The sequence below is a fragment of the Paracoccidioides brasiliensis genome (assembly GCF_000150735.1).
Source record: "Paracoccidioides brasiliensis Pb18 unplaced genomic scaffold supercont2.4, whole genome shotgun sequence".
Lineage (NCBI taxonomy): Eukaryota > Fungi > Ascomycota > Eurotiomycetes > Onygenales > Ajellomycetaceae > Paracoccidioides > Paracoccidioides brasiliensis.
In genome coordinates this window covers 993,243-1,021,112 of record NW_011371361.1, presented here as the reverse complement: position 1 = coordinate 1,021,112, position 27,870 = coordinate 993,243, and the positions used below count along the sequence as shown (strand labels likewise).

Below are 27,870 nucleotides of genomic sequence, written 5' to 3'. Positions count from 1 at the left end.
TTGTCCGGATTTACGTTGTTGCGGGCTCCGAAAGAAGCTCTCACTTTGAACCTCCGCGATGGCTCTACTCTCACACCCCAAGCAACAACCACCTTACTTCGTTTTTTGTTCTTCTTTACAGTTTGGATTCTGTGTCTTCTTTCCATACAGTATGACGGGACGGAGAGATTTCCTCAGCCAGCCTGCACCAGAGAACTATGTGGCCGGTTTAGGACGAGGTGCCACTGGATTCACCACGCGCTCAGACTTGGGCCCAGCGAGAGAGGGTCCCACTCCGGAGCAGATACAAGAAGCCCTTACCAAGCGCGCTCTTCTACTTGGCACAGCTCCTCCAACTGCATATGGCGCATCGCATAGAGGAGAAAAAGGAAAAGGAGACAAGGCCGAGAAGGTGATAGAGGAGGAAGAGGATGACCGGTTTCAGGACCCCGAAAACGAAGTTGGCCTTTTTGCATATGGGCAGTACGACCGGGATGATGATGAGGCAGATCGTATATATCAGGAAGTGGATGAGAAAATGGATAGAAGACGGAAACTAAGAAGGTTTGTCGGCCCCTTTTACTATTTGTTCTTCGAAATACCTCCCCGCTCCCTATTTTTGTGAAAGCTCTGGGTTTATCGTATCTCCATGAAGCGTTCTGGATAGATTGCCGACATAAAAAAATTATATTTCTCCACCTTAGGGAAGCTCGAGAACAACAAGAGCGTGAAGAATACGAACGTAACAACCCTAAAATCCAGCAGCAATTTGCGGACTTGAAGCGATCCTTAGCTACAGTCACCGATGAAGACTGGGCAAATATCCCGGAGGTTGGCGACCTCACGGGGAAAAACAGACGGGAAAAGCAAAATTTAAGAAGTCGATTTTACGCCGTGCCTGATAGCGTCATTGCGAGCGCAAGAGATTCTACGGAATTCGAAACCACTATTGCTGAGGATGGAACTCAGACTTCAGTGCCACGTGGGGAAATGGACGGTACAATTACGAATTTTGCGGAGATTGGTGCTGCGAGGGATAAAGTCCTTCAGGTGAGACTTGATCAGGCTGCACAAGGGTCAACAGCGGACGCTGCAGCTGGAAGTGCAACCAGCATTGATCCAAAGGGATATTTGACCAGCCTCACCAAATCCGAAATGAAAGCTGGAGAGGTAGAAATAGGAGACATCAAACGAGTTCGGGTATTGTTGGAATCGGTCACAAAAACAAACCCTAAACATGCCCCAGGCTGGATCGCAATAGCTCGGTTAGAAGAGATTGCTGGCAGGATTGTGGCTGCGAGGAGTTATATTGCCAAAGGGTGCGAGCTATGTCCGAAAAGTGAGGACGCGTGGCTAGAAAATATACGGCTAAACGACAACCACAATGCGAAGATCATTGCAGCTAATGCGATTAAAAGTAATGACCGTTCAACCAGGCTCTGGATCGAGGCTATGAGACTTGAATCAGACCCGCGAGCCAAAAAGAACGTTCTCAGGCAAGCAATCCTTCACATTCCACAGTCTGTTGCCATCTGGAAGGAAGCAGTCAACCTTGAAGAGGACCCGGCCGATGCACGTCTCCTTTTAGCCAAGGCAACAGAAATGATTCCACTTTCTGTCGAGCTATGGTTGGCTTTGGCTCGTCTCGAAACCCCTGAAAATGCCCAAAAGGTTCTGAACGCCGCCCGCAAGGCGGTTCCAACTAGCCATGAGGTTTGGATTGCAGCTGCTCGACTACAAGAACAGATGGGAACTGCCGGCAAAGTCAACGTGATGAAGCGAGCTGTCCAAGAGTTAGCGAGAGAGTCCGCTATGTTAAAACGAGAAGAATGGATCGCAGAGGCCGAAAAATGCGAGGAAGAGGGTGCGGTTCTCACATGCGTAGCCATTATTCGTGAAACTCTTGGCTGGGGCTTGGATGAAGACGATGACAGGAAGGATATTTGGATGGAAGATGCTCGGGGAAGCATCTCCAGGGGAAGGTATGAAACAGCAAGAGCTATATATGCTTATGCACTGCGCGTATTCGTCAATAAGAAGTCTATTTGGCTTGCTGCTGTCGACCTGGAGCGTAATAACGGGACTAAGGAAAGCCTTTGGCAGCTACTTGAAAAGGCGGTAGAAGCTTGCCCGCAAAGCGAAAGCTTGTGGATGCAGCTTGCGAAGGAGAAGTGGCAAGCAGGAGAAATCGACAATGCAAGACGCGTCCTTGGAAGGGCATTTAACCAAAATCCAAACAACGAAGATATCTGGCTTGCGGCCGTAAAATTGGAGGCGGATGCAAAACAAACAGAGCATGCGAGGGAACTTCTTTCAACTGCACGTCGCGAGGCGGGAACCGACCGTGTCTGGATCAAGAGTGTTGCATTTGAGCGTCAGTTAGGAAATACAGACCGAGCCCTCGATCTCGTCAACCAGGGTCTCCAGCTTTATCCTAAAGCCGATAAGCTCTGGATGATGAAGGGCCAGATATACGAGGAACAAAATAAATACCCCCAAGCCAGAGAAGCATACGGAACTGGTACTCGCGCATGCCCCAAGTCCGTACCCATTTGGCTCCTCGCGTCCCGCCTCGAAGAAAAAGCAGGCGTCGTCGTCAAGGCCCGATCAATTCTCGACCGAGCCCGCCTGGCGGTGCCCAAGAATGCAGAGCTCTGGACTGAATCCGTGCGGGTGGAACGACGCGCAAACAATATCAGTCAGGCCAAAGTGCTCATGGCGAAAGCGCTGCAGGAGGTACCAAATTCAGGTTTCTTGTGGAGTGAGAGTATCTGGAATCTCGAACCGCGTACGCATCGCAAGCCACGAAGCTTGGAAGCTATCAAGAAGGTCGATAACGATCCGATCCTCTTTGTGACAGTGGCACGTATATTTTGGGGTGAGCGAAAACTCGATAAGGCGATGACATGGTTTGAGAAGGCCATTGTCTCCAATAATGATTTGGGGGATGTGTGGGCGTGGTATTATAAGTTTTTGTTGCAGCATGGTACTGATGTAAGAATATATAGTTCCCCACTCCCCTCACAACTTGATCATCGTCTTGTTTCATTGTTTACTAACTTGGTGCCTGCTTGGCTAACAGGAAAAACGAGAAGACGTGATCAGCAAATGTGTATCAAGCGAGCCTAAGCACGGCGAGATTTGGCAGTCAATCGCAAAGGATCCAGCAAATGCGGATAAATCGACGGAGGAAATCCTGAAACTCACGGCGGCGCGTTTGGAATAGAAAAAATTTCCATTTTAGTGCACACGCACTCCTTCATTCCTGGCCTTCCAGTTATATTTGTATTATCAATTTGTTCTAATGGCTTGAAACTTAATTGGCGGCGGCATCGGTGTTGTTGGCTGGGGAGTTCTGGACACGGGAAATCTAGCGAAATACAATTATGTCCTTCATATTTGCTATACTACGATGATGGCTATACCGACGATATTCGCATGGAAACACGTCTTGTATACCTTTGCTGAGAAAATAATAACTAACATGTTCAGATTTCATATCCGGAGTGTAGTGCTCCTGGGAAACAGCTCTTATTTAAGAGTATTCGTTGAAGCAAAACTTACTTGTAACTACCAAGCATAGAAATGACATTGAGCGGATCACAATAACAACAGAAAGAAATGACTATCATGAATGACGGATAATTTTTGTCATTGGTAATCCATACAAAAGAACCATCCTGTCAAGGTATAACTATAGATACAGAAAATAAGAGCAAATGAAGAAACCAGAAGAAGAAAAACCCAAAACCATTAATCACCTGTGCACCAACCGCCTGAAGATATCGAAACCACATAGAATAATCATCCCACCAGAATTATCTTCAGTAGTAATTATGCAGAAATGAGGTTCGAGGAGGACACAGTTGAAACAGGAGGGCAGTGTTGATAAACGTACTAAAAATGGAGATAATATGGTGAAATAAATGAAACCTGTCCCGAACGCCTCTATGAACATTCACCCACTCCAATGGTATATGCATATCGAATCCCCCCTTAGATGAAACGGCCAGAAAGAAAAAGGATGGAAAAACAAAAATGCAAACAAAATTAAAAATCCATCTTACGCAGCCATGGAAAGGCAATCATCAAGGAGATTTGCCAGTTGCATTCGATCCTTGGAACTCGCTCCATCCCAGTCCCAATCAGCTTCATCAGTGTCCATTTCATCAGAGAAGCCATCGACACCATTTACGTTATTGCTTATCTGGCTGATGCTTTCCATGTAGTCTTGTCGTTCAGCCTCAAGTTCCTCCTCGACGTATCCGCCTAATATCTCATCAACAACCAGTGGCATGTGTCCCAACAAACCACCGCCAAGTTCCAGGGCTAGTCTTAAGTCCGGAACACCAAGTGCCTGTCTTGTGCTTGCTTCCTTGGCTTCAACGGGGAGGAAACCGCTTGTTGAATGCTTCACCAGCTCTCCCCGGGTGAACGCCATCTCCTCCCGCTCTAGCTGCCGCCGATATTTCCGTGTCATGGTTCCATTGATTGTTCCCGAAGGTCCATTTAATCTTGTTCTTGAAAACACGGTTGAGAGGAACTCCTTGACAAAATTCTCAGTTGCTATTGACATAAACACTGCGCATGGGAATGAAGCCCCATTAACCACGGACTCTTCGTAGCATATAGGAACCATGCGCGCAAATATCGAATCTGCGTCTGGAAATTCCCCAATTTCGGAGGCTAGAGGTTGAGCATAACGCTTCCGAATTTCAAGTTCCCAGTCTTACCATAGCGTCAACTTCGGCTCTTCGTGGATTTTGGCAATCGTATACTAGAATCCACTTACTTGTTTTGTTCAGCCCTCCCGCACTTGCAGGTATTTGGTCCGGAAGCCGAATCTGCTTGGCCTGGTGATACTCTTCAAGTGGGTTAGGTATGGAGTGAGGGTCCGGCTGTTAAATATATAAAACCATGTAATCGTTAGATCATCACCGCCATTTTAAATCCCGTTTTAAACATTATGCTTGGAGAAAACTCTACCTCAGGAATAGCTTTTAATCTCCGTCTCTCCTTAGGGGGTAGCTGTTTGATCTCCGTCTTAAGGCGCTGTTCCGCCGCGTCACCCGATACGGGTTTTGATACAACTGTCGGTTTATCATTCGCGGAAACCCAGCTCGCAACACCATGGTCCGGGAGATCCCTCGTGAGATTGCCAATAATTGCGCATACGAAGTTGTTATGGAGGTGTTCAATCTTAGGGTCGGAAGAGAGAAAATGGTCGACTCGCAAAGCGAATTCATTCTGGTTCAGGTGGCCTTTTGTTTCAAAGTTAGAAAATAATTTCCTCTGCCCGGGTAACCCGCCAGATAAGATATGTATAACGTACCAATGAGAAAAAGAGCTATAGTCTCCTTATACTCGGTCCAGTGTATGCCGATGGCGGCCTTTAACTCAGTGTAAACAGGCTCAAGATCCAGGCGCGGAACTGAAATGAGAGCCTTTGCCGTCTTTTGCGTAGTTACCGGAGGCGGTGCAATGGGGTGTTTGATTGCAGGTACAGTAGATGATGTTGAGCTGGAGTTTGTCCCAGTCAGCGCGGCGGGATCGATCTGCATTGTGCTCCGAGACCCCGAGACCACCCGCCGCGAGGGCTGAAGCCAGTGGAAGTGATGGAATGGTGGATTAGGCCCTCATTCAAAAAGAATAGACAGATCTATACCAGATAGTGGATGGAATGGATGGATGAGGGTGGTTTAGCGATGGAAAATACGAGATATCCGAACCGCGATGGGTGATGGGATGATGATTCGTTGGTTGGTTGGGTCCCGTATTGCGACGTTGAGTGAAGCTTAGAGACTGTGGGTGGAACTGGAAAAGTGCGTGGGTTTAGAGATTCAGAGGGCAAAAAACATTAAACAACCCACCAACATCAGGAATATGCATTTTAGCTACAAACTGTAGGAGGAACATTTTTCATAGACTGTGGGTATTTACAGTTCAGGTTGGTGTCTTTATTATTGTTCTAGACAAATTTTAAGAGACGTTATAAGAATAACCTCTGCTACTCCAGCTTCAAAACATCTTCATCTAATATCCCAAAAAGCTTGCTCAGGTCCCCAATAATCGCCGTGATTTCATTTCCTAACTGTCCCGTAACTAGAGCTATACAGTGTTCAAAATCATTAGCATACCGGTGTCGTATATGGAGAATGTGCAGCAGCAGAAGCGCCGGGGAGACAGCCAAACATACCATATGCGTAGAGTAAAGCATAGTCCTCATCTGTGGTCAATCGAGATGCGTTGGTATCTTGGCGAAACCGGTGCAACCTCGCAAGAAGCCTATCTCGAGCATGATCTATTTCCGGGAGGGCATCATTCAAAGGGTATTCGAGTTTCATGGAGGATGCAACCACTGCACTGGAATGTTAGTCCCAGACACCAGTCAGGCAAGGCAGAAAATATGGCTGAACCATACCGGATAACAAATGACTTATTCGCGCAGAGAGCTGCATTCTCTCTGGCAAAGTATATGACAACATGGCCGCCTCTCCTTCCGAAGCAGTCAGATTTTTCATGATCTCCAGGTTCATAGCTTGGATGGCATCCAACATCCGTCGCGTTCGAGTAAGAAGTGATATATATATTGCCTCCGGAAACGGGCCGCGCAACTCAAACTCTGATCGTGCAGAATTATAAAGAGTCTCTAGGCTGACCATGAACCTCTGGAACTCAAGTTTCTCCCTGGGGGTAAAATATGCAATGGCTGAATTTCCATCCACCATCGTAGAGAGGGGTTCTCGTTTCCAGATCACGCTCATCCATAACCACAGCAAACTTAAGCCGCCTTTTAATTTCGTCCGTGCGCTGATAGGCCATATCACTCTCGTGATTATGATCCCCCAAAGAATTCCAGAAAGAACAGAGACGACACGATGGATAGCAATATCTACTACCAGAGGTGTACTTCCTCCCTCATCTTCGCCATCGTCAATACCGTCGCGTGAGAGAGAATAGGCATATAAAACGGTGAGGTTATAAGTGAGCATGATGAAACGACCCATGGGACCGCGGTTTTTAATCAAAATAATGTGGGCAGTGCAGAATGCCATAACCCAGCAGATAAATGCCAGGGCAAACACTTCCCCAGAAGTTACCTTCCAGGCAACAACAGCGCATATTGCTCCAAACGTTGTTCCAAAAAATCTAGCAAATCCCGTAGTATTAGATGCGCCAATTGTCATGGAGCAAACAAGCATGTAAGATAGCAGGCCCCACTCCCCGCGCCAATATGAATAGAAAGGCCGCGTCGATGGCATAAAGGAGGGGAGCGCATAAATGGCCGCTCCGGCACCAACTTTGATAGCGAATTTTACATCATCTCGTCGAAAAATACGCAATGCTCTCCATATTTTGTACCTAACTTTTCCTTTCCTTGATAGCTCAGCTAGATCAACTGGCGATGTGGTAGTTTCTGGGATGCTGTAACGTTCAGGAGCGATACTTGTCTCCCCACGCTCCGTGGCCGACCCTGTTCAAGGCGATTGTTATCATTATTATCCAAGGATACAACTGTTTACTTGGCCAAATAAACTTACTGGAGGCAGAAGTCCACTTGTTGGTATGGTCGGGCGGGGTGGGACGCCAGAATTTAAGCCAGCCCCAGGACCTCCCGTTGGGCCGTTCTTCCGTTTCCAAATGGAGTTCGTCTAATATCTCCAGAATTTCTTTGAGTTGCTCAGTAAACGCTTGCAGTGAGAAACTGAAATGACCACAGCTCGCCGCAACCTCTTCCAGGTCCGCCTCCATCTCAACGGACTTAGTCTTAACAGAATCTTTCTGCAAATAAACGAGATTCAGTGCATCATTTCGCGCATTGCGATATAAATCCAAAGCTCGATCAAGACTGATCCGAAATTTGCAATTAACGGCAACTTTATACTCCGGACCGGGGCCGTAAGGAAGCTCTCTAAGAATTTCCGTCACTGTATATGACAACGATCGCTATCGCCAAAAAGAAAATCGTCAGTACATGGCTAAATAGGCAAAAGTTGAAAAACAGCGAGGTTGACTAGGCTGTGTGTACCATGGAAGGCCCAAGTTGAGCAATGAATCTCTCAAAAATATCTGCGGGTGCCTGTGTCCCAATCGGATCCTGCTCATGACCCGCAGCTGGCTCGTCGCTTTGTAACCTTTCCAGACCAGGTATCACTCTCCTCGTTTCTTCGTGAGCGGATCGTGGAAGTGGTAAGAAAATTGAATGGCATAATTGTGTGGTAAAATAAGATGATGGTTCTTCCGGCGTTGGAGTGACATTCCTATTAGTTTGTTGTGATTGTCTCAGAAGGTCAAATTGAAGGTTAGCGGCGCTCTGAAGTCCTCCGATATTCTGAGTGATATCCTGAATAGCCCGAACGAGTTTTTTTTCCAGACGATATTCCCTTTCCGTTCCGGCAAGATAGTGTTCAACTTTTTCCTCTTTGAGCCACTTCTCGACCGTTACATATGCCTTTTTGTTCCTGTTCAAAGCACTTTGAAACGAGTCCTGCTCGAGGTGTTCCGCGGAGCCTTGCAGGAAGCTCTCAGTGATGATCGCAAGCATAGTACCCAGCGAGGCTGTCATCTCAACCAGATCCTTTCGAAGCTTAGTCCTAGCTGATACGGGGAATATCAGAAAACAAACAGCCGTCGTAGCTATAACCCCCATCACGACCATTTTCAGAACCTGGACGATTTTAACTAGGGATAAGTCGCCCTGTTGCACAGCTCCCTCCTTTGTCAAAACATTAATAATAGCCAAAGATGTAAGAGAGCAGGCCACATTCACCAACGGGTCAGCGCGCCGGAGCTTCACCCATCCCACAAAGCCCAGGCCTCCACCGCAGAAAACAAGGAGAACGATCGCATGGCCAAGCGGGAGGAGGTTGAGTTTGTCCTCAAAAAACACCGAAATCCCCATGCTAGTCACCGTTATGAAAGCTGCATAAACAAACGCCAAGAATGCGTATATTGTCGCCAATATCATGCTACCCTTCGTCCTTGCTGGGTGGAAGTAAACGGTGACCGTAGCCACCATATGTTTTCCATCTTGCTGTCCAAGGAAATCCGCAAATGCCGGTAGAAATGTCCCAAGGGTGCCAATCATATATGCGATGCTGCATTTCAGCACACCCCTGCCGATTTCAGACGTGATATATGGGTGCAGAATATGGGTGAGGCTTATATATTTTTGATAGCATTTGTGCCAGATGCTTTCAGTCTGCGACTGGGGAGCTGCGCGGCGTTCAAGCAGTGGCTCACGTTCCTCCTGGTCATCGTTTTCTCTGTAGGATAATAAGTTGAGAAGGCCCCTTAGGCGTTGCCCGGTTCGAGGAAGGATGAAGGAGACGTGGTTTAGCTGGAAGAATGATCACGGTCAGCATGATTCTGCGAAAACGGGAGCGGCTCTACTGGGCCGTCAACAGAGGTCAAGAGCAGTTACATTGGGTCTGGGGAAACGACCAGCATTGGATGGTGACATCACATCTGGAATATTTTCGTCATGGCTTGGAGGTAAACATGGGCGGGGAGCAGATAGAATCTGCCAGGAGCAGAGGCTCACCTTGACCATAGCATTTATAAGAAAGCTTGACGAATGCGCAGATCGGCGCCTATTTTAACTAACTGGTGAAACAATCAACTAAATTCAACTACGCAGTAACTAATGCGCCGCGTTTATGGGGTAGCTACATAGATGCGGTGTGGGGGTGTCTCGTATTCAACAACTACCAATTGGGCTTTCTTTTGTCAAGCCGCAAAAAGCAGGTAGTTAAACAAGACCAGCTTTTGTTAAACACCACCTCATATGTATATGATGACGGATATGATGACGGAGATCGTTTCGTTGTCCTGCCATTCGGGAACGCTGTGTAGACGCTATATAGATCACGTGCAGCACGGCAGGGGCCAACAATATAAGATTATTAAGCCATAGTATGGTCTAAACGTTAAGCTGATAAACTCGTATAATAAACAATATATAATAACTTAATGGTGATGTCGTGCTTGGGAAAGCCACGATTAGGTTGCCGTGATGTATTCATGGATATATAGCAACTAGTGTATTTCGGAATCGAGTAGTTAACTAAATATCATTCGATGCTGGGTTGGAATCCACAACGTGTTCAATATGAGCAAGGAGAAAATCACACAGGTAGCTCATCAGACTTCACTCTCTTCTTCTATTTTAGATTCTCCAGTTTCCATATCTTAACCGCAGCATCAGCTCCAACAGATGCGATCTTAGTGCGATCAGTAATCCACACCACCCCGTTAACCCCTTCCTGGTGAGCGTGGGCCACAGTCAGCCATTCCCCTGAACAAGCCAAGCTCCAGACGAAGATCCTCGTGTCGAGACTTCCGCTGGCCAGATGACTGCCTTCAGAATTCCACGCGAGAGAATTGATCCGTGCGGTATGAGAAGTCCACCGGTCGGTGACAATGGTACCATCTGCAGTCTTATAAACCACGATGCGCCCGCGTGAATCCCCCACGGCCAGCATTGAACAATGGGGCGAGAATGCAAGACTAGTGACGGCATCTCTCGAAACTTTTATTTCCACCGAAGGGGAGAGGATGTTATTGGCAATAGAGCAGATTTGGACGGACGAGTCGGCGTATCCGATTGCGGCACTGTTGCCGTTTGCAGCAATTCCATTGATAGTTGACTTTGAAGGACCGAAATCCCCCACTTTCGATCCGTCTTTAAAAATCTCAATACCGTTCTCCTTTGCAACAAGAACGATGTTGTCTCCTGCGGTGACAACGTTCTTTGGCTGGCTCGCGAGCTTGGTGGCGCTTCCATTGTATGTGTTGGAAGATGCATCGACGGCGCGAATTGTGTCGTCCCACCCGACACTGTAAATGTGACCTTTGCCTTCCTTCGTAGCTGCTAGGCCAGTAATATAATTAGGATGCCCCTGGCCATCAACACGCTCTGCGGACCCCTGTGTCAGATCCCAGTTGTATACCTTGCCATCAATACCCCCGGTCCAGAGAGTTTGCTTGTCACCGACATCAAATCTGGCGAAAGCGGTAATCTCCTTCTGCTGACCTTGGACGATGCGAGTTAACTTCTCATTGCCTTCGACTAGGTAGTTAAGATCACCAGTGAGAGATAGGCTGATAATCAGGCCATCACTTCTTCCATTAGGCCAAACAACTCCGACCTGCTGATCCGATACGCTAACCGCCCCGTCCCCGCCCATCTTCCAATTCTGGACAACCTTCCCCTGCTCAACGTCCCAAACCTTCACCGTCTGGTCCGCACTCGCTGTAACAAACTTGCGAGAATCCGGTGACCAGGAGACGCCCAGTATACTCCCCGTATGTTTCCCAGCCCCTATTTGGGTCTTTGTCTCCCCCGTTTTCCCGTCATAGAGCCAAATTCGCCGATCTGATCCAACACTGACAAGATTCGCACCATCTGGACTGAACCCAAGTCCGCAAACATAATTGACATGATTTTCACTCGCTCGCGTGTTTACCCTGAACGGCACTCCATGGTAGAAGTTGACAGACATGTCATCTCCAGCAGTCGCGGCGCGAATTGGCCGCTGCTGCCGAATCGCTACGGCATTAACTCTCCGAGAGTGGCCTGTAACTTCACCGCAAGAGTTGCCGCTGTCTGAAGTAATACAACGGCCATATTTCTCTCTTCCATCGCCCACCGCTATGATCCGTTGCGAGTCCCCATCCCACGCTAGATCGTTGATTCGACCGCTCACGATGAAGTATTCCCCTTTCGTAGTGCCCTCTCCAACACAGTCCCATACCCTGACTGTGCCTGCCTCATCGCCGCTGGCAACGTAGTAGCCGGACGGAGAGAACCGCGCGACTGTTGTTGGTGTCTTGTGTCCTGTATATTGTCTCGAAATTGAAGGGTTGTCGATGGATCGGAGGAAGATGGATTTGTTCGACTAGGTTTTCTTAAAGGTCAGTTATGAGGTGTAGAGTCTCGAGTGGTTGAATAGTAAACGGAGAAACCAATCTTATTCTGTTCTTGACGTACCGCATAAGCCAACCGCTCGCCTTTCGAGTCGCATGCAAGCTGTGTTGGCTGTGCTCTTGCGGTGGAGGGGCTCGGGGCCAAGATGAATTCTATGCTAAAGGCGTCAGCAATGATGCCAACCTGGTACCAAGTCTCGGGGAACAGTCCATACCATTTTCAATGGACATTTCGCGGAAAATTAAAGAGATGGCTTATTAGAAATTTGCAACAATGGTTTGATTCTTGAACATAAGATACAGATTCTTGAGTTGTTGACGATTGCGTAGCCCTGAAACCTTGCTGACTATGGTGGGGTTAATTATCCAGTGGGTTGCCATGGTCGAGGTCCCTTGACAATAACTAACTGTGTGAGCCGCCTCTCCAACAGTCAACAGTAAAGCCAATTGAAGATTCATGCAAGCAAGAAAGAAAGAAGAAAAGAAAAGAAAAGGCGATAGCGAAATTAATATCTACAAACACTATGATACAGATATGATAAGTCTTCCATCTCCAATAGTGCGAACCACAAATCCAAAACCCTAACCCCAATTCCAGAGTATACAAGCATATATATCAAGGGATCAGCCCTCGTTGTATCTTCATTCTGGCCTCCGCAGCCAGAATTTCGGGATGTCTGTGAACGCTAGGCATAAGCCCCAGGGCTATAGCGCGTCGAATGGCTTTGGATATCCTGCGCTGGTTGACCGGTCGTAATCCAGTTTCGGAGGAGTGTCTGATGCGGCCCATCTCGGTTACATACTCAGACATGACGGCAAAATTCTAGTGTTTGACAAGCAGGAAACGATTAGCTAAAGCTAAATTTAACTATAAGACGTGAAATGGTATATAATATGTAATGGGATATATAACATAATCTAGGATACCAACTACATACCTTGTACAGATGGAGAGGGTTCAGGGATAACGCATCGAATGCGTCAGTTGACGGTCTTTTCTTGCTCTTCCATTTCTTCATTTCTGCAGGGCTCAGGTCGTGCGGCGAATACACATCGCCAGTCTCCCAAAAGCGCTTTTGCTGCCTTTCTAAAGCACGGGCTCGTTGCTGTTGGATGGCCTGCCTTTCAAAAATTTCCTTCATGGCCTGCTTCTTCATCGATTCACGTTGGCTTCTTTCTGCATGAAGGTCACTTGTTGTGAGAGGGTGTTATATGATATGCTGGACAAGAACATTATAATAAGACAATTTTCCATTACATACCCGCAAATCGACTGTATGAATTCCATCGTTGCTGCGGCGCTTGCAGGGTAGGATTGCGCGAAATCTGACGGAAAAAAGAGCATATTCGACTGGTCTTGGACGCCATTGTGCATCCCCCAATCCCACCCGAAATCGAATTGCGGCAATACAGACGCTGCTGGGGAATGCTAGAAAACTCAGTCGAATTACGATTGTTGTAAAATTTTTGATGCGGGCTTAGTTAACTCGGAGGAGTTTGAAGATGATAAGATCTTCCCCAAAGCGGTGAGGGGCAACAGAAAAATAGCGACCCTGAACTATTTTAAGGTTCAACAGTTGAACTATCGCAAATTCAACGAAATATGAGGAATAGCTCCATCAAATGATGTATTGACCAGTTGTCGACATCTGGGGATAATTGCTGAAACTCGCCACTCCACAGCTCCTCTCTCTCGGTTTAATTTATGCTGTTTGTGTTCTTGGGGCATGGTTTAAAATGTGCATTTGGTGAGCTCATTGCACCCAATTCACCCAGTGCATGTATGCACTCTACGGAATGGGCCGAACTGATTTTATATAGCAGCAGAAATAAGCAACCATGCGATTCCATCTCTCACAGAGAACTTTCCGCACGATTGTAGAGAACAGACCGTGGACTCACCTTCGATGCCGCAGGCGGCTGGGATTGTTCGCTCCCGCTCGAACCGCCCAATGCCAGTCGCTCTACAACATCCAGCGAAGATATCTTTTCAGCTTTCCTAGTGTTACCCAGGCAGTTTCCCAACAGGAAACCAAAAAGGGCCATTCTGCAGATCATGGGGCCAAACGAATGATGGAGTTGGTGGAAGCATTGGAGCAGAAATCTCGTCCCCCGCCACCAGATATTATCGCCAGGGCACTCTCGTCCTTCATCCAGCAACGACTGGAAAACCCTATGACTTTAACAACGAACCAAGTCAGATTCCTACAAAAGGCATTGCATTATTTAAATGGTGCCACAAGGGAAGAGCAATTCACACATTTGGCTCCGGATATCACACAGTTGATAGATATCCTGAAGGCAATATCACAATCAGAATGGGAGGCGGATGCCCAAGACGACGTACGCATTCTTGCTAGATTGGCTTATGGAAAGATCTGTTCCAGGGTAGCCAGAGAACCCGGTAATACGGGACATCCCAGTGCGGAGGCTATGTATCCATACTTATATATATTGGCTTCCACTGGGAAATCTGGCGAAGCACTGCGCTTGATTGAGGGGCATTGGGAAAATGTTTTCGTCAACGAAGGAACGTTGCCTTGGATAACTGTGGCAAAAGGTTCTTTGAAAGAAGAAGACAAAGGCGAGTCCATGATACTTAACGTCCTGGAAAAGATGACAAGCCGAGGTATTCGATTAGATCAAGAATCCCATGAAATATTGACACTGGCAGCAGCAAAAGAGGGAAATGGCAAAGCAGCTAGATCTGTCTATGAATGGAGCCTTACCCACTCAGTAGAGCCCACTCTCGCTGCCACAATTGCTGTTGCGAACGCTACAATTTGGGATGGTAGTGCAGAATGGGCTTCCAGGCTCCTCAAGCTTCTTCGCCAGAGCCCGACCCCAGAAATTAGGGATGCTGTTTTGCTACTAGCGGTCAAAGAAGGAGGCGGAGCTGCTGATGTTGAGAAAGAGCTGACTGACCTTCGTGTCATGAACCCTGAATTACAGTTTAGCTTAACGATATCCACTTTCAACAAAATCTTGGTGTATCTAGTTACAAAGTGCGAGCGCAGCGATGTGGAAGATTTTGTTGCCCTTGCCGAAGCATGGGGTTTGGAGCCAGATACAACTACTGGCATGTTAAGGGTGACTGCACGTTTGCGGAATGGCGATATTGATGGTGCAATGTATTTGTTTGAGGAACTGGATTCAACAGAGCTGACTGAAGGGGATAATCTTCCTTTGTGGAATGGAATTGTGAGATATCTTTGTTCGGCAGCGAAAGATGAACCTGATGACAAGACCGTCCTCGCTTTTCTCGACAGACTCTTAGAGCTAGACGGCCAATTTGAACCTGCGACCTTGGAAGCACTTTGCCAGATGTTACTCTCCCGCCACGACATAGAAGGCATCGCGGACCTACTGAAACCGTTCGCTAGTACTTACAGCATACCAGGAATTTCACAGGTTCTAAAACCGTTCTCTTATTTTATCGCGGACCAGAATCAGCCTACGGACACTGCCTGGAAAGTCCACGAGCTGCTAATCAGCCTAATCCCGTATGCGCCTGTGGGCTTTTGGACGAAAAGCATGCTTGATTTTTTCAAGCGAGACCGACCGGATCTTGCATGTCTAGCCTTTGGCCACATTCGTAAAAAGACTGCCCCGTGCGATCGACCTACATCCTCAACATACGCGTTGTGTTTCAGTGGTATCGCTAAAGCGGGTTATTCTGAAGGCCTTTTCCTCATCCACAACATGTTGAAACTTGACCTCGAAATAGCAATTACCACGCCGCTTCTAGACAGTCTTGTGCTTGCATATGATGCATGCGGAGAACCTGAGAAAGCGATGGAGTTCTTCAGAGAGATTCTCCATTCGGAGGAAGGTCCCTCTGAAAACTCTCTGGCATATTTCTTCCGGCTGTGTGGCAACTTCCGCCATGGCCTAGATGAAGCGGACCAGATGTTTAGGAAGTTGAAATCACTTGATGTTCCCCTGAATAGGATGGCATACACCAATTATATCCGCACTCTTGCTCTGCATGGTGAGCTCGAGCGTGCTGCGGACACTATCAATGCAATGTATTCAGAAACTGAAAATCACCCTACGGAGTATACGTGCGTTACTAATTTTCCCCAATAACATCCCTCCCAATAAGATCCCATCCCAACCTTATCTTTTACATTTACAAATTACTGTTTTAGCTAACCATGTTTTCCCTCACTTTACCCTCAACAGCATTGGGATACTCTATAACTCTCTCCCGACACAAAAATGGCGCGACCAAGCCGAGTCATGGGCCAGGGTCACCTATCCACACCTGTGGACTGAACTTGAAAAGAAACCTACGATCACGGATGAAGACGATGGAATTCGCTCGTTCGTTTTATCCGATGAAGGTCAAGGATAAAAATCTTAAGTGCAGTAGTGCAGTAGAAGAGAAGAAATAACGGAAACAAGAGAGCTCGTTCCAGTCTGGAGATTTGATTGTCGGGTTCTGCCTGTATCTTGTGTGCCGCTGTACTATTGTCCTAGTGCTCATGGGTTGGTAGAGCTGTACTGTACATGTACCTCTACATCCGTAATGAAATGCCGCATATTTTGGGATGTTGACATTCTCCCTGCCTTATTTGAAATGGGCATGCGTGTTTATTGATTTGTTTTGTATATTATGTAGGTAGATGTCTCTATCATTTTTGCATGGAATATTGAGGATAGGTTTTACGCATGAACTAGTTATGATGATTAGGCGGAGGAAATGTATAAGCTAAACTGATTAGCTAAATATAATAAATCTCTTATCGAAGATTGGTATATGTTTTTCCTGATAACTCAATCGCTTTCAAGAGCGTATATATATATATATATATATATAATTTTAAAGCCTTTTCTCTTTCCCCCCATTCCCTCTCCCTTCGTCCCTTGTCCCGTCTCCTCTACCTCCCTTAAGAGCCCCCTTTCCATATCCACAACCCCAAAAAACACAGTTTCCAGCCTCTGAAAGGACAATCAAGTGAAACAAATAACACACAGCACAATAAACCTGGAAGCGCTGAGGAGTCCAATGGAGATTGTAAATGCATTTGCTTCCAACAACGAATCAGCTTCCAGGGCCGTAAAAACGAGGCCCAGTTAGTTACAGCTGCGACAATTTATAATCCGCTTCACCAAATACATGAATTGTTTGAGGAAGCAGAAAAACAAAGGTGGGAAGGATGACGTCGAAAAAAGGCTCATTAAGGGTAACCATTATCACTTCAGTTTGGAGCTGATAGCACGCATATACAAACACTAAACCCGTGGGGATATCTCCAGCAAAACATAATCAAGTTAAAACACGCATTTCCCATTACGATAAACCTCGCACACACCACGCCACAGTAAAATATACATTTTGCTTCAAGAGACAAAAACAACAAACCCAGAGGAAGAAAGAAAAACGGAGGTAGAACAAGGGATTGGGAAGATTCCACCACAAATAATTTCAGTGAAACATGGGACCAATGTAAAAAGATTCAAAGCAGATAAAAGGATAAAGCGCAAGAAAGACAACACCACAGAAACCCGACCAGGAGTCGTCCATTACATCTTCCCCGTACAGGAAGTCCTTGCTCTCTCGTCCTCCCAGTCTCAGATGCCAAGAAACAACAGCCGTGGATTCTAATTTGCCATCACTTCAGCGGCAGCCGGCGCGGGCGCGGTTGTGGGAGCAATAGCAGCATCGTTCCCAGAGCCAACAGCAGACTCAACAGCCGCATTCAAAGCATTCTCCTTCTTAGTCGCTTTCACTCCTTTTTTCGTCGTGGCTGTGGGATCCTTTGGCCTTCTGCCAGGTTTCGCCGCTCCGCCTGCAGCCTTGGGCTTCGCAGTGGTGGGCATGGCTGCTCTCTTGGTGACGCCCGCTGAAGCAGAGGCCTTGGGCTTTGGGCCACGCTTAGCACCGGAAGACGTTGATGTCGCCTTTGGCTTCGTCTCGTTGCCAGCCTTTTGCTTTGCTGCAGTGTTGCTGCTGGTGTTGCGACGCTTCTTAATAGCAGGGGAGGTGGGAATTGGCTCGATGACGCGGGGACGCGCATTTCCGGTTGCGCCACGTGTAACTGCCATTATTATTTTAGTTTGGCTGTTTAGGTTTTCTGTCTCCTTTGTTAGAAGGTTGAGAGACGCAGGTTGAGTGATTGTTGTTAGGGCTTGAATGAAAGTTCTCTTCGGCGATATGAATACTGACTTCTGACTTCACGTCACGATATTGACTTCTGTCGTGGTAAAGTATATGATTGAAAATTGAAGTTTGTCTATGATGCTTGGTTAGAACTGAGTCTTGAAATAATTAGGAAGGTAAACTGAGTAGAGGTTTGTAGAGAAAGATTAATTGAATAAAAGAAATATACACACACCACTGGGGTCGCAGGTGTGGCATATGCGGAGAACGAGGAACAACAACACAACATACCTTTGCACGTGAAAAGCTTACAAAATGCGACAAAAAATCTTTGTACAATCCTTTCAAAAGAAATTTGAGGAAAGTCGTGAAAAATGACAGAAAGAAAACAAGACTATGAGCATAGAGTGTGTTACAGGAAGTGATGGAGGCAGGTAGTTTTAACATCGTTTGCGGTGGGATGCAGCGCAATCAAAGAAACAACAGCGCAATTGTCAAGGACTAAGCATCATAACACGGAAAAAGTCGCCTCTTACCTTGATGGATTTCGTGGAATAAACTATCGATTTGTCACAAATTTGCTAGGAGGAGATGAATCAAATGTTCGCACTCGTAGATCCTCGGAAATAGATGTGAAATACAGAGCAGCAAGAGTGTGTGGTTGATGTTGAAAGAGTTGAGGAACGTGCAGAGGGGGGTTGGAGGTTTACGGAAGAAAAGAAAATGCGCTGCTGTTCAATCAAGGGTTTCAGCTGCTGGAAACATTTCAAGGCTATTCAGGGGCTTGAAATAGTTAATAATAATGAAAAACAAAAAAATAGCCAACAACACTCCAACCAACTTTTCCCGTGGCACAGCGACTGAAGCCCGAGAGAACTGGTCTTCCCCATGACCACCAAGGAAATTATGGGGATTTGTTTTTCGGTTGTTTTGGGGTAAATATGTACTCATATTTTTCCCCTCCATTCACATCCATTCCCAAAATGACTTCTTTTTAGTTGCAGTTGGTGCTGCCATTCCCTTTGCAGCGGGATCCTTTTTCATCCAACATATTTTCTCCCGCGTTTGGGTTGAATACAACTCGGCATAGTCGAGAATTCAATGAATAATGGCTAGCCAAGGGCATTGGACGTGAGAGCCTGCAGCACACAGGACGTTACGGTTAAAATAGGCGGCATTTCCAGCTTAAGGTTCCCCCTATATTCAGGGATCTTCCAGGCTTCGATAAGTCTGACTGAGCGTCGTGACCCTCCCGGTTGATGCACCACGACATTCATTCTATTTTTGTGGGAGAGATTAACCAGATGGCTGCAACGCTTTGTGGCATATGGAAGAGCAACTTATATATTTCTCCAGATGAAACCACCCGCTTCAACGACTCTTTCGACAGTAGTTAAGGAGCTGAGACGATTAACCAAGCTGTTACGGGAAAACAAAGGTCCTTGTACTACGGAAATAACTAAGCCGGAGTGTTTCAATGGGAAGAAAGCTTATCCATGCACTGATTAGGGATGCTAATGTTGCAGTTCGAGAGGCAAAAGTCCTTCCCCTCGTCACAACCAAAAACAGATAAAAAACCGCAATAATACCAGCAGCTCAATACTCCCATGAATACGAACATGATCCTGAATCCTATGTAGCTTCTGGGTTAACCCTGCCATCTCACAGAGATGTCCATCTTTTCCACAGGCTGGAATTTCTCATGTCACGGCGGTTGGGTTGGTTAACGGTTCTGATAATAGCTGGAAAACTAAAGTATTTCCAACTCCGTCCCTGGGAATATCTCGATTTGCCCGGTTGATGCGATCATCAAACAACCCCCCCGGCAGCATCCGGTACCTTTGCAAAGAATATTTAACGAAGAAAATTTAGCAGAACGAAAACGACACAAGGCCCACTGGCACAAGCTGATTTCCGTTTTAGGCAATTCTCCACCGCAAGATAGGGCATAAACCCTAATTCCTTCAAGAGACGCAGAGCCCCGAAGAGAAGAACAGACAGATCTGCTCACAACTAACATATTCCTGATATGGATTTTATTCACAATTAGCCATTTTCAATCGGAGCAATCTTCAAAGTGAACTTTCCCCAAAAATGAGGCTCTGACCCCGGCCAGCAGCCCGCCTCTTCGCCCAATCAAACTGCATAGTCACGTGATATATATATATATATATATTTCAGATATCCCAAAATGGTTTAGTCTTCGCTAAACCTTTTCAACCACTCAACAACCCGCCAAATCCCTTATGTAATCCTCCAGCGAAAGACACACAGAAATCGCAAATTAACCACAAATATTATCTCCACTGTAGCTCAAGCACTTCCTCGACAACGACGGCGACGATTCCGAGCCCGACAAAACCACCAGCTCCTTCCATCTCTTCTGCTCGATCGCCAAGATGACTCACGAGTCCGTTTACTACAGTCGTCCCAGGACCTACGGCAAGGGAAGCCGCCAGTGGTAAGTATCTTAAACTTCAACATCTGCCCATGGGAGGAGGAAGATGAGGAAGAGGCGGGGAAAAAGATGAATTGGAAATGGAAAATAGATGGTATTAAAAAGAGAGATACGGACGGAGAAAGGGAAACGTGGAATATTGGACATGCAGGATGGAAAACACATGGGGGGTTAGAGAGTGGTTCGCTGATTATTGGAATTTCTTCGATGTAGCCGTGTCTGCGCACACAAGGCCGGTCTGATCCGCAAGTATGGTCTGCTTGTCTGCCGTCAGGTAAGGAAATCATGGTTCCCGATCATGAAATTTTTCTATTTGAAGACGAGAGAGAGAGAGGCAGTGCTGAACTGGGAATCTGGTTTGCTAACGTTCTTTCTTTCTGTGATATGCAGTGCTTCCGTGAGAAGGCTTCCGATATTGGCTTCATCAAGGTAATTATCCCACACCCACATACATACATATATGTATATGGATAAATGGATCACGGACCCATCCGCTCCAACCGCATTGTGCGAACAAGCCAAATCTATACGAAGTCACCTCTCGAAAGACGGACATGTTAAATTGCACTCAAGGAAAAAGACACGAAGCTAACCAATATAATTAGTTCCGGTGAAATCTTCTCCTACCCTTGCTCCCAGTAAATCGCATCTATTCCGCCCGCACACGTATATCGAAAACAGTTCACTCCTACGAACCATACGAACCTAGTAAAAAATGTCTAAATGTTTTTAAATCTCTGCAACACCCCGTCGCTATCATTTAACAAGGGAGCACAGAAAGGTGCCACAGAACGAGACAAAGCCATGGAGGGAACGAAGATATAATTTTCAGAAAACCGCAACTATGATGACTCAAGGGGATTTCGATATATGAGAGAAATGGCTGTGGAATATTTTGTCGACTTGTTGGGATTCTTTTTCATCCCTATCTATCACCTTCCTCTTTCCCGTTCTCTGTCCCCTTTTTTAATGTCTCGTCCGGATCATTTTATGAATGGTTGTTTTCTTTTTTTTTTTTTTTTGCTTGAGTTCTAGAGAACAAAAATAAATACAAATCAGTCAATTGATTACCTATGTGACAGCAGACCAATCGGGTTTTTGTTCATCTCCCCCAGCCCGTGTCGATTTTACATGTTTGTTTTCTGTTTGGGATACTGCCCTCCAACGTCAGCCCCATGGCCTTAAGGAAATTATGCATATATATGCTGAATGACTTACTACGGACTTGACAGCCGTGAATCTGTCCGCTAATCAGAAGCTCTTTTCCCCTTCCTGCCATGCAATGAGCCAAAAAAGCACATGATATAGTTAAGTGTTCAAAAAAGTTTAATATGTTCATATATTCTTAAGACCTAATTAAACTTTATTTTCAACTTTATTATAAGACTGAACTTCTATATATATATATTCATTTATATTAACTAACTAGTTAATCTTTATTGTCATAAAAGCTTTAGCTTACTTTCAATATTCTCTACTGATTATATTGAGCTATGAGTAGTATCACACTTCTTAGGTATTTCATTGGTAAAGTTAATAGTCTTCAGATTGAATAAAAGTAAAAAAATAAACTCATATTGGTTGTAGTAAATTTATAATAATAGATGTGCTACTGAAACAGCTCTAGCACTTTCTTATAGAACAAAAAGACAAATTTGTTAAAAGAAGAAAAGACCAATAAAAGCTATAAAAATGAGTGCAAAGTTTTAAACAGATTAGATCAGAAGAAAAATAATAAACTAACTAGGAGTGAGGAATTTTGATTATTGAAAGATTATCATCTAGACATTAGTCTATTACAATATATAATTTTTTTTCAAAATCAGAATCATTAGAAAATTGAATTGATATACGTTTATATAACTAAAAACTTGATGTAATTTTAATGAACTACGAAGCACAAACACAAGAGATCTGTCTGCAGAATTCAATGCGCAGAAAGGTCTAACTAGAGGAGAAGCTCAGGATCTTATTATTTCACCCACTGAACCTGTTGAATAGCCTGTCATTCAACCTCCATAGCCCCCCATGCTCCGAGTCTCTACCACACTTATGAGCCCTATAAGGCTGCGGCAATTGCGGTTCTCTCAGATATACAAGAATAAGGTGCCCTTGAACCTAGTGTAATTGTAATTTAATCAAGGATGGTTGAGTGTAGATAATTTGAATTAAAATCTAGCTAGGTGGGGGTATGGTGGTGATTTTCGAATGTGGATTAACGTTAGTTAGCTATGTGATAGACGCCTATTTCCATGAACAATAGAAACACAATAGGAAAGAAACGAGAAGAGGGATTTACAGAAAGGAAACGATTGGACACAAAGTTCATAACTTGTCAGTAACAGAGCCCGTAAAGATTAGTTACAGGGCAGCTCCATTGATTAAAAATTCGGATAGTGCACAAAGGGGCCCCGCCATGCTCCACTCCGCCCCGCCCCAACGAAGGTGACTTGCTACGGACTCCGAGGACACATCTCGTTGAAACCAACACTTCAACAATAGAAGGGGTTCTCCCATGTACATGTACACAATACACAGTACAAGACCCCTTTAAAATGCTATTCCAGTTCCCCAGCTTCTAAGCCTCCTTTTTTGGTATCTTCAAGCTCGACCGCATTTACCGAACAATGCAGTTGTGGTTTTCTCATCTCCTTTTAGCAAGTTTTTAGTATGGAATGATTATAGAACTCTTATTTCCGAAAAGAGATCAGAGGAACAATCAATCAACATATCCATCCCATGGTAGCGAGATGTAAAAGACATGTCTATACAATTAAAAACACATCATTTTCGTTTTTTAACACTACATCGTAACTGTATACAGACATCCACTCCACTGTCATCCTCCTTATCGGAATTACTACTACACCACATTAGCAAAGAGCATATAGCTAATCGTCATCATCATCATCATCCTCATGTGCTTTTTGGTTGTAATGCTGTTCCCCAATGACGCAAGAGAGCGAAAAATGAAAAACTGAAACTGAAACCGAGATATGATGGGTTAGGACGGACGGCGGAGGCGAGGGGTTAGAGGTGAATAGACCAAGGAGCCGGGGAACAGACAAAATACTAAAAAAGAAAGGAGTGGGAAGGGCGTAAATGGGGATGCTAGAACACAGGCAAGAAAAGAGAGAGAAAATTAAGATAGTACAAGGTCTTAATTGAAGGAAATAAAAATGAACATGAAAGGGGGGAAAAGGGGAAAGTAAGAGAGCTAGCTAATTAAAACACCAGTTGTAGTTTAAAACACATCAGAAGCAGTCTGGCCTTCTTCCTCTTATTTTTTTTTTTCTAATTTTTTCTATTTTGTTTTCTATTTTTTTTTCTTATTTTTCTTAAATTTTTTTTTTTGTAAAACCCAGTGTGTTTTTATTTTTACCCGTCACCTTTAAGTAAAAATTTTGGACGTTATGTATGAATTCATTGCTTCTGTTTCTCCTCTAGGAGTTTCGCTGATCTCTTGCTCATGCTGTTTTAGGTGGTTTGGTTAGCTAATGGTCTTAAGAAGAAACTGAATCAGGGTTGAGCACTGTTTGTGGTGGTGGTGGTGGTGGTGAGATGTGGTCCCAATACATACAAATCGAAGAATGAAAACTGGCTCGGGCTGCTGCCGTACTCGTAAACGAAGCGGCTGGCAAGGTAGCTTCCGAAGATGGAGCGCAAGTAACTGATGGGGACCTGGGGGTGAACCTCATGTTAGTCGAATATTACATACGTTCATAAAACACAGCGTTATCCAATGGCCAAGAAAGATATAAAAAGGATATAAAAAAAAACACCCACCCTCTCCAAAATGGTCTCCAACCCAATCTTTTCCAAAAGCAGCTTAGGCAACGCATCCCTAAGCACAGCCTTCCTCAGCTCCCGATCCTCCCACAACTGCGTCTTCTGCAACTCCTCATCCAACTTTGTAATAGCGATACTAAGCTTGTCACTAAGCATGCTCCTAGGCATCCCCGTCTCCTCATGCTCGCGCCAGATAGCCTCAAACTCCAACCGCGCATTGCGCTGAATAATCTCCTGCACCTCGCGCACATACTCGACGTAGAAATTCGGAATGGTCCCATCCTCGCGCACGCACATGTTTTCTTCGAAACCCTTGTCGTCGAAGGAGAGGGAAGCGAGGACCTCGAGCGAAGAAGAGGTGACACCGCCCTTGTTGACGGAGGCGTCTTTGAAGATCACGCACCCCGCTTTCTCGAGACGGAGCTTGCTATCCTGTGTCAGGAAGAGGTTGGCACCCTCGACGATGTACGGGATAGTCGTCTTGCCATTCTCGATCAATCTGGACACGTTACTAAGATCGATGGACTCTGGTCTCCCGCCGCAGGGAACGAACATGTCAAACGACCGCCCCTCGCGCAAGTGGAAAGTATTGCGGAATACGGTGCCGTTGTGCACCACCTCACCGCTGGGTAGAACGACGTTGCTCTCGTCGACGAGAACACGGTAACCCTCAGGTGACAGCTTGGATTTGTCGAATTCAACGATCATGGCGCGCTTCTTTGCTAGTCTGACTAGTTCATCGTGATCTAGACCCTGCGGATCGACAATGACTCCGGACCCATCAACGATAGCGCAGTATTTCTCGTTACCTAAGAGGATCTCGTTGGAGCCCAAGTCACCGTCCGGACCACCGGTTTGCATCTTTCGAACGGTTGATGGGTCGATCCCTAGCTTGCGGTAGATGCCAAGCACATACTGGCGGACAGATAGAGTGGTCATGCCATATCTGTCGTGGGGGATACCACCCAGCTTGGGACTCTTGCCCGTGAAGAAGGACTTCCACCAAGGCGCACCGCGCTTGCGAGCATGCTCTGTAGCCCAGTTGACCAGATCTGCCGTATTCTCATCGGGGCCCATGAAGAGGATTTCATCCTGTCCGTGCAAGTCGACAATGGGGTCTTTGATGCCAGGACTAGCCGGTGGTAAGAGAAGGTCGAGGATACTATCGATGTACTTCTCAAACGCAACTCTAGCTTTATTCTGGTGATTGACATCGAGCAAGATGACGCCCTTGGCGCCTCCTTCTGGGATATCCTTATTTTTGCGCTGCTGGGTATTGGCCAGGTTGTAATTTTCGTCGAAGAGCGATCGAGCATTGATAGCGTACGCTTCCTTGTCACGACTCTTCACGATTCGGATACCTCCACGCGCGATGTCACGGAAGCGCAGGTGGAAACCGCGGAACTCAGAGCTGATGACCAGGAACATTCCATACAGGCGCTGGGGATACTCGTGTTCCGGCAGGAAGTCTGCTGCGAGCCGGAAGCTCAGGGCAACTTTCGTAGGGGTGTAGAAGTTGGTTTTGAGGACTGCATTGTTGAAGATGCGGAATGAGTTCATGACCATCTCGTCATTCTCGCTGACGACTGTCTTGGAGACGAGCTTGTCAAGTCCCTCTTGATCCAGGGGTTCATCGACTTGCAATCGCAGGTAACTCAGCGTTGGCAGGAAGTCATCGGGGACACCCTCCACCATCTGAACGTAATGGGTCTGTGCGAAATCAAGATAAAGCTTGTGGATGAGCTGGGGATACTTGTTGATGATTTCAAGGATATAGTCCGACGTGAAAGTTTCGGTACGGAGTCTCTTCTTGATCTTTGCCAGGAGTTCTGCATGGGAGCTATTGCTCGAGTCGAGGATTGCGGTGAGGGATGTATATTCGGATCCCAGGCGGTTCAGGAACTGTTGCACAAACACCCAGACGCAGTGAGCGTAGATGGTCTCCTGTAAGCTGAGAAGGCCGCTGGCAAAGTGGCCCTGAAATTTGTTTTGAGGGATGCAGTAGAGCAGAGAAATCTCCTTCATGATTTGGTGAATAGCAGCTTCGATGGGTGGATGTTTCCCAGAGATTTCAGCACCTGCCATTGGCTTGAGATAGAGGGATACCACAGTGATGCCGTTGGAGAAGTTTTCGAGATACTTCCGTGAGCTTGTCAGGCGGTAGTAATGGTAGAGATCAGAAAGCGCGCTGAACATGCCCATAGCGGATCCCTGGCGATAAGCAATAACCAGTCTCTTCTCGCGAGAGCCTTCAATTTCAAACATTTCGATAACAGGACCCGAACGTGCAACAGCATTGATGATGATTTCCTGGTAGATGGCCTTCGTGTTCGCGGTGGCCTTTTGCAAGAAGCGCTTCTCTCCAACAATTTCAATGTTGGTCTCTTCCGGGTCTGGATGGGGCTCGTTGAAGTGACATTTGTAGACGAAGTAGCAACGAAGCTGCTGCTCATGGTTATCTGGTAAGGAACTAGCAGAGCGGAACGTTTCGACGCGATACGCATTTTTAGGGGTGCAGCCGTTGATGTATTTCTCGTCGATGCGCTGCTCGTAGCGAGGACCATCGAAAGCACTGATCCCTGGCTTGCTAGTGTCGATGTACACGGCATGATCAGGAGCTTCCTTGTCCAATCGTATCTCTAGACGCTTATCATCCCGGGCATATGCCGCAACCTTGGCAGCATAGAGTGACAGGATGTGACTGACGATCGCGTCGACCGACTCAGTCTGGAAGTACATGTCGTCAATGCCAAGCATGTTGTAAAACCAATTGGTTTCTGACGGGACAAACTCTGAGGGGATGAATCCCTTTTCCTCAAGCTCATCCATAACTGTAGAGTTACTAGATGTTAGTCACTTGAGACCGATACGGAGTAGAAACCACAGAAACAGCAACCAAAGTAAAAAGAAAAGAGAAAGAAAGAAAGAAAGAAAGAAAAATCCCACTCACCAGCCTCCATCTGCTTCTTCTTCCCCTCGAACTTCGCCGCAACATACCCCGGCCCCTCCTCGGACAGCACACGATGCGTGCCACCGGGGATACCCAGATGTGTCGGCTGAGGCGACGGCTGACGCCCCGGGGTGCGAATCACCATCTCCAGCTGCTTATTGATAAGGGGGGGCCTCTGGAAGCCGGTGGTCGGGGTTCCAGTGCCAGACCCTTCCTTGGAGGAGAAGGGGCTGAGACCTGGTCTAGTCGACATGGAGAAATGGGTGCTGCTCAGGCCGTTGGCTACGAGCTTCGGCACTGAGTTGTCTGTGGCCGCGGCCGGCTCCATGTTAGAGGTGGAGGCGGGGTTGATGGTTACGCCTTGGGGAGTCATGGTTTTTATGTTATGCGGACCGGACATGGGACTTCGTTTAGGGGGTTTTGGGAGGTCTGGCGCTCTAATTTCAATTCAGTTCCAAGACTGGTGGAATACAGCGATTGGGCATGAGAGGTAGCGATTGTACTGTAATTGTACAGCAGAGTACAGTCTTGGAGATTCAGGGATGAATGGATAGGGATGTTGTGTGTGTGTGTGTGTGTGTGTGTGTGTGTGTGTTTGTGTGTGTGGGTTGGTTTGTGGGGGAGGTGTTTGCGGGGGAGGTTCTCGCAGCAGATCAGCGA

The 27,870-nt window shown here is 46.4% G+C and overlaps 8 protein-coding genes across 8 annotated transcripts; 3 read left to right on the top strand and 5 right to left on the bottom strand.

Moving 5' to 3' along the window:
- Positions 1–151: 151 nt before the first annotated feature.
- PADG_03832 (U4/U6-U5 snRNP complex subunit PRP6) lies at positions 152–3,205 on the top strand (the record flags this gene model as incomplete). Its single annotated transcript, XM_010760899.1, has 3 exons — positions 152–543; positions 684–2,973; positions 3,062–3,205. 3 exons carry the CDS (start codon positions 152–154, stop codon positions 3,203–3,205), a joined length of 2,826 nt encoding a protein of 941 aa, XP_010759201.1.
- An 837-nt stretch (positions 3,206–4,042) lies between these two features.
- On the bottom strand, positions 4,043–5,540 carry PADG_03831 (uncharacterized protein; the record flags this gene model as incomplete). Its single annotated transcript, XM_010760898.1, has 4 exons — positions 4,043–4,707; positions 4,772–4,877; positions 4,966–5,240; positions 5,312–5,540. 4 exons carry the CDS (start codon positions 5,538–5,540, stop codon positions 4,043–4,045), a joined length of 1,275 nt encoding a protein of 424 aa, XP_010759200.1.
- A 446-nt stretch (positions 5,541–5,986) lies between these two features.
- PADG_03830 (uncharacterized protein) lies at positions 5,987–12,138 on the bottom strand (the record flags this gene model as incomplete). The annotated part of the gene is made up of 8 exons (XM_010760897.1): positions 5,987–6,087; positions 6,176–6,337; positions 6,401–7,453; positions 7,521–7,926; positions 8,009–9,319; positions 10,176–11,879; positions 11,972–12,060; positions 12,123–12,138. The coding sequence occupies 8 exons, from the start codon at positions 12,136–12,138 to the stop codon at positions 5,987–5,989; spliced, it is 4,842 nt and encodes a 1,613-aa protein (XP_010759199.1).
- A 385-nt stretch (positions 12,139–12,523) lies between these two features.
- PADG_03829 (ribosomal protein S18) lies at positions 12,524–13,275 on the bottom strand (the record flags this gene model as incomplete). The annotated part of the gene is made up of 3 exons (XM_010761315.1): positions 12,524–12,730; positions 12,846–13,084; positions 13,170–13,275. 3 exons carry the CDS (start codon positions 13,273–13,275, stop codon positions 12,524–12,526), a joined length of 552 nt encoding a protein of 183 aa, XP_010759617.1.
- A 471-nt stretch (positions 13,276–13,746) lies between these two features.
- PADG_03828 (uncharacterized protein) lies at positions 13,747–16,264 on the top strand (the record flags this gene model as incomplete). Its single annotated transcript, XM_010760896.1, has 2 exons — positions 13,747–15,971; positions 16,093–16,264. The coding sequence occupies 2 exons, from the start codon at positions 13,747–13,749 to the stop codon at positions 16,262–16,264; spliced, it is 2,397 nt and encodes a 798-aa protein (XP_010759198.1).
- A 1,250-nt stretch (positions 16,265–17,514) lies between these two features.
- PADG_03827 (uncharacterized protein) lies at positions 17,515–17,958 on the bottom strand (the record flags this gene model as incomplete). Its single annotated transcript, XM_010761314.1, has 1 exon — positions 17,515–17,958. The coding sequence occupies one exon, from the start codon at positions 17,956–17,958 to the stop codon at positions 17,515–17,517; it is 444 nt and encodes a 147-aa protein (XP_010759616.1).
- A 1,411-nt stretch (positions 17,959–19,369) lies between these two features.
- Positions 19,370–20,684, top strand: PADG_03826 (uncharacterized protein; the record flags this gene model as incomplete). The annotated part of the gene is made up of 2 exons (XM_010760895.1): positions 19,370–19,451; positions 20,326–20,684. The coding sequence occupies 2 exons, from the start codon at positions 19,370–19,372 to the stop codon at positions 20,682–20,684; spliced, it is 441 nt and encodes a 146-aa protein (XP_010759197.1).
- A 3,210-nt stretch (positions 20,685–23,894) lies between these two features.
- PADG_03825 (glutamate dehydrogenase (NAD(+))) lies at positions 23,895–27,583 on the bottom strand (the record flags this gene model as incomplete). Its single annotated transcript, XM_010761313.1, has 4 exons — positions 23,895–23,943; positions 24,052–24,152; positions 24,258–27,091; positions 27,211–27,583. The coding sequence occupies 4 exons, from the start codon at positions 27,581–27,583 to the stop codon at positions 23,895–23,897; spliced, it is 3,357 nt and encodes a 1,118-aa protein (XP_010759615.1).
- Between the last annotated feature and the right edge of the window lie 287 nt (positions 27,584–27,870).